Below are 5,252 nucleotides of genomic sequence, written 5' to 3' on the forward strand. Positions count from 1 at the left end.
TTCTTACTCTCCCCCTCCCCTTTTAGCCTTTCTTCCATGTGTTATCTTCCCCCACTAGAATGTAAGCGCTTTGAGGGAAGGGTCTGTCTTTCTTTTTGCTTCTATTCATATTCGTGACACTTGTTTACTATAAGTATAGCATATAATAAGTGCTTAATAAATGCTTGTTGACTGTGTGCCAGGCACTCTGCTAAGTGCTGGAATTAAAAATGCAATCAAATGCCCTTTAATTTTTACAAAGCACTTTTGGTAGATTCTCTTATCTTGATCCTCAAAACAACATTGGAATCAAGGTCTTGTTTTTATCTCCTGTTGCTGATGAGGAAACTAAGGTGGAGAAGTTAAGTGACTTGCCTAGGGTCACACAGCCAGTCTGTGTCACTGGCATAACTTGAATCCAGGTCTTTTGGGTTCATGAATCCAGTCATGTCTTCCCCCCAATTCCTCCACCTCTTGTTTCCTTCAAGATTCAGCCTGAAGCTCACCTGCTATAAGAAGGCTTTCTATTTCCCTGCCCTCATGCCTTCCCTTTTCAGATGACTTTCCATCTACCCTGAAAATGTCTCCCTGGTGCCTCGTGATTGACATCAGTGCTGCCCAACTCAAACAGAAGTCAGGACCGCTCATCTTTACAGAAAGCTCCCTTCAGGCAGCAGATTGGCTTAGCCTTAAACTTGTAACATTGTCTATGTCGTGGTGTGTTTTTATTTATTTTGTTAAATATTTCCCAGCTACATTTTATTTTAATCCAGTACCGTCTGTCCTCTGCAGTGTTGTGGGCCTGCTGTGGCCTGCAGGCTCTGTGTTCGATTCCTCTGGTCTAGTGTTATCTTCTCCAGTGGAATAGAAGCTTCTTGGGGGCACTGGCCATGTGCTTGTCTCTCTGCCTCACCAGCCTGACACCAAGTGCTGAATAAAGAAATGCTTGTTGACCACCTTCCATTGTCTGACTAGCTCGCTGGTTTTGCTTTCTAAGTACAATGCGGTACAGGAACCATATGGACCAGTCTTCTTACTGTATCTGGGGATCTTAAGACTGCAGAAGGTCGAATTGCTGAAGTCTCAGACTCAGGATTTGAGGAATTTGGAACTCCAAGTACAGAGAAGTGGAGGTGGTCTTGAGTAATCTCACCATCCTCCCTCCTGAATAGAATGTACACTTCTTAAGGGCAGGAACTTTAAATTGTATATTCATGTTCCCAGTGCTTAGTACAACGTCGGACCCAGAGGAGATGCCTAGGATAAAGGCTTGTTGATTGTCTGAGGTTGCTGTACCGGGCCTGGGCTTTAGAAATGTAGAGTGCATTTGCAGAGGCTTGGGGGAAGTGGGACTGGGAGAGAAAGGGTAGGAGCCTTGTCTGGCTAGGAGCTTAAGAAGCAGGAGGAGGGAGGGAGGGAGGGAGGGAGGGAAAAGGAAAGGAAAGGGGAAAGGGAATTTCTCCTTGTAAATCTACCATGCTGACCCTCAGCTGAGTGTACAGCTGCACGGATAGAGGGAGGGGATGGTGACTGTCCAGGCTTCCTTGAGATCTGCCCTGGGATAAGGCTAAGCTGTGTATAGGGGATTGCTATTGGCATCAATGACCTAAAGCTGGAAGGAGCTCCTAAGCCATTCAGTCCCAACCCCCATGATGTGATGAGGAAACTGAGGCCCGGAGAGGGTAAATCATTTGCCCAAGGTCACACAGCTAGGGGAAGAGCTGATGTCTGAATCCGGGTCCTCTGACTCCACATCTAGCACTCCCCCTCAACAGTCTAGGCTCCCAGCCCCCAGTGTGGGGCCCTCCCTCCCCATACCCCAGGGACCAGAGCTAGACCAAGTACCAGGCATGTGAGATTTGCAAGCTGGGGAAGGGGGAGGGGGTAAGTCCCATAAATAATATTTATCAACTCTTCCCCCGCTATCCCAAGCCTGCTATACCATTAAGATGTGTGGATAGGCCGTTTTACGGATTTTGTCCGGGGGGGAGGGGGAGCGGAATTGGCAGGCTGGGGGCTCTGCAAGGGGCAGACGAAAGGACAAGTTTGAGTGAGCAATTGCCTGTCTCTGTTTCTCTCCTCCTCCCTCCCCGTCTCCTAGATTCCCCCAATGGCCAGGTAAACAGAAGCTGAGTGGGCAAAGCTGCCCCCCTCCCAGTCATGCCCCACCCCCGAGTTGAGATTGCAGCCAGCATCCTCTCACTCCCGGGCTTGCCTGTTCAGATCACAGCAGCAGGGGTAGCGGTAGCAGCAGCAGCAGCAGCAGCAGCAGGAATAGCGGCAGCGGCAGCAGCGGCGGCGGCGGCGGCAGCTGTTCTCGCGCACTCCAGCTTGAATCCAGCTTCCGAGATGCCTGAGCGGAGCAGCGACTACCGTGTGGTGGTGTTTGGGGCAGCCGGAGTCGGAAAGAGTTCGCTCGTTCTCAGGTTTGTGCGGGGCACTTTCCGGGAAACCTATGTGCCGACCATCGAGGACACCTACCGCCAAGTCATCTGCTGCGAAAAGAGCGTCTGCACCCTTCAGATCACCGATACAACAGGTAGTCACCAGTTTCCAGCCATGCAAAGGCTGTCCATTTCCAAGGGTCACGCCTTCATCCTGGTGTACTCTGTCACCAGCAAGCAGTCCCTGGAAGACCTGCTGCCCATCTACGAGCAGATCCGCCAGATCAAAGGGGACGTGCAGAAGGTCCCCATCATGCTCGTGGGCAACAAGACCGACGAGGACCAGCGGGAGCTGCAGGCCAGCGAGGGGGAAGCCTTGGCCAACAAGTGGAACTGCTCCTTCATGGAGACCTCGGCCAAAAACAACTCCAACGTGCAGGAGCTCTTCGAGGAGCTGCTGAACCTGGAGAAGAGGAGACCCGTGTGCCTACAGGTGGACGGCAAGAAAGCCAAGCAGCCCACCCGAACCGCCCGGCTGAGAGGCAAGTGCTGTCTTATGTAAGCCCCGAGGGTCGCCGCCGAGCAGGACCCTTCGCTCCCTTTGCATGGTGTCTGTCTTAGGGGCTTGGACTACTCCTCCCTGGTGGAAAGCGTCACACAGCATTATTGAGTTGTTAATGAGGAATCTCAGCTCGTGGTTCATGCTCTCAAAAATTGGGTTCGAACAAATGTCCTTTGGGGGAAAAAGAAAAACCAAAATGTGACCAAGACATTCAACATTTACTCGAGGGGGGAGGGATTAAAGACTCTATTGACAAAAAGAAAAGAAAAAAAAACCACCGAGGCATCCAGCATTAACTGTCGAAGTATTCTGAACTTTGGAGAAAATCTTTGCCAAAAAAACCCCACGAAAAATTTGAATCCAAAGGCCAGGATGTATTTGAATAATGTCATAACCCCCTTTTTGTAACGCCACGAGTAATATTGTTTTTAAGCCTTTTGGATGGTTTGATCAGGAAACCATAACTTGCCTATGCTGTATATACTATTTAGGAACACCATCTTCAGAATTCCCCTTGACCAAATTTGCTGTTGAGTCTGGAAGACCTAATCCAGAAAAGCAGGACGCTGTGCCCTCGGCTAGTAGATACAGGGGTGGAGAGGACGACACTCGCTTACCAAAGATGTGCTAGATGTTTCAGAAATAAAGTTCCAAATCTTTGTGTGTGTTTGTGTGTGTGTGTCTGTGTGTACGTGTGTGTCCCTCAGCAGCTTCGGAGGCATGTGGCAGTGATTTATGAATAAGCGTGACTTATTAAAGCTCTTCCTTGCATGGAATCACCCGTGCTCTGTTGTGGTTTTTCTCGACAGCGTGGGACTTCGCTGCATTTGGCAGGGTAGCCCTTAAATGGGTCCTGGCTCAGGGCCCAAGGCAAGATCTCAGAGAGAGGGAGGGAGGGAGGGAGCAGGGGAATGAGGGAGGGAGGGAGCAGGGGAAGGAGGGAGGGAGTGAGCCCCTTTTCCCTCTGGCGATTAGGATCTAAGCAGATCTCTCAGGCCCCCTGCAATGCAGGGGTTGCTCAGCTCCTATCTACCCCTCTGGTCACTGGTCCTCTGGTGAGAGCAGAGAGTAAGCAGGCTGAACAGCAATATAAGAAAGGCAGATCCCAGGATTTGGAGCTGGGGGAACAGACACTCTCCTCCAGAGTTCATCTGCTTCAATACCCCCCCTTTTTCACAGAAGGAAACTAAGTCCCAGACTTATTAACCTGCCCCCAGATACAGGCACATGGTAAGTAGCAAAGCCCCTTCAGCATTCAGATCCAGCCCTTCAGCCTCCCAGCCCAGAGCTCTACTGTTATACCTCAGCCCCTCTTAAAATCAGTGATATCCTGGCTCCCTCAAAATGTCTCTGAGTGAGAAGATCTGCCAACAGCAGCAGCAGCAGCAGCAGCAGCAGCAGCAGCAGTCACCATCCTGATCATGGCAGCTGGCATTGCTAGAGCACCTGGAGGTTTGCAAAGAGATTCTAGAGGTGAAATCATTTGCTACATCTTGTGGGATGGCCTTTAGAGAAGGCAGGTGGGTATTTACCTTGGGGCTACCTTAAGGGGGCTACCTTAAGAGAAGCATCATAGTATAATGACTAGAGAACAGGCCTCCCTCAGAGACAGGAAGATCTGGATTTAAGTCCCATCTCTGACACTAACTGGCCACTGACCCTTTGCCAGTCAGGTCACTTCAAAGAGCCTCAAGCAGCTGATCTGCATTGGGAGAGGGAGTTTCTTTACTAGGACTTCCCTTTGTCAGTAAAGTCATGGATCTGGTCCCCAAACCAGAAAGACAGTTATCATTGTGGAAGAAAGGGGAGGTATGTGTCTGCAGGGGGTGAGGGAAGGGGGAGGGCATGTTCCTTTTCATTTGGTGGGATGGGGGGGGGGATTCTATAAATCCCTTTATGAAAAGAATTATCAGTCAGTTAACAAATATTTATCAAGAACCTACTTTATGCCAGGCACTGTGCTAAGTAATGAGGATACAAATAAAGACAAAAGACAGTCCTCAAGGGTCTAGGGAGAGACAACATACAAATAATTATATTTAAAAAGAGATGTATCGAGGATAAATTGGCAGCAATCAGGAGAGGGAAGGCTCGAGCACTAAATGCCTTCATTAGTATTAAGGGAGATCAGAAAAGTCTTCTTGTAGAATGTAGGGTTTTAGCTGAGAATGGAAGGAAGGCAGAAATGGGAGGGAGGAGGGGGGAGGTGGGAGGGGGAGAAGGAGTGGGGAGGAGGCAGTCAGAGAAGATGCTGGAAGCCAGAGATGGGATCTCCTGTTGGAGGAGCAGCTGGGAAGCCAGGGAGGGAGGAGAGGAGGGAGAGGGGA

The 5,252-nt window shown here is 50.0% G+C and overlaps 1 protein-coding gene across 1 annotated transcript; it reads left to right on the plus strand.

Annotated features, from left to right (window-relative positions):
* The first annotated feature begins 1,996 nt into the window (after window positions 1-1,996).
* Window positions 1,997-3,701, plus strand: LOC138164872 (GTP-binding protein Di-Ras2-like). The gene has a single exon (XM_069092803.1). It carries the CDS (start codon window positions 2,140-2,142, stop codon window positions 2,923-2,925), a length of 786 nt encoding a protein of 261 aa, XP_068948904.1. The 5' UTR covers window positions 1,997-2,139; the 3' UTR covers window positions 2,926-3,701.
* The last annotated feature ends 1,551 nt before the right edge of the window (window positions 3,702-5,252 follow it).

The sequence above is a fragment of the Petaurus breviceps genome, unplaced genomic scaffold (genome assembly GCF_028583685.1).
Source record: "Petaurus breviceps papuanus isolate PSGF00001 unplaced genomic scaffold, PetGlider_PUasm1.0 207, whole genome shotgun sequence".
Taxonomy (NCBI): domain Eukaryota; kingdom Metazoa; phylum Chordata; class Mammalia; order Diprotodontia; family Petauridae; genus Petaurus; species Petaurus breviceps.

What these genes read in the sequence shown, in the direction of transcription:
- LOC138164872 (XM_069092803.1), top strand. Translation starts at nt 2,140, where the DNA reads ATGCCCCACCCCCGAGTTGAGATTGCAGCCAGCATCCTCTCACTCCCG.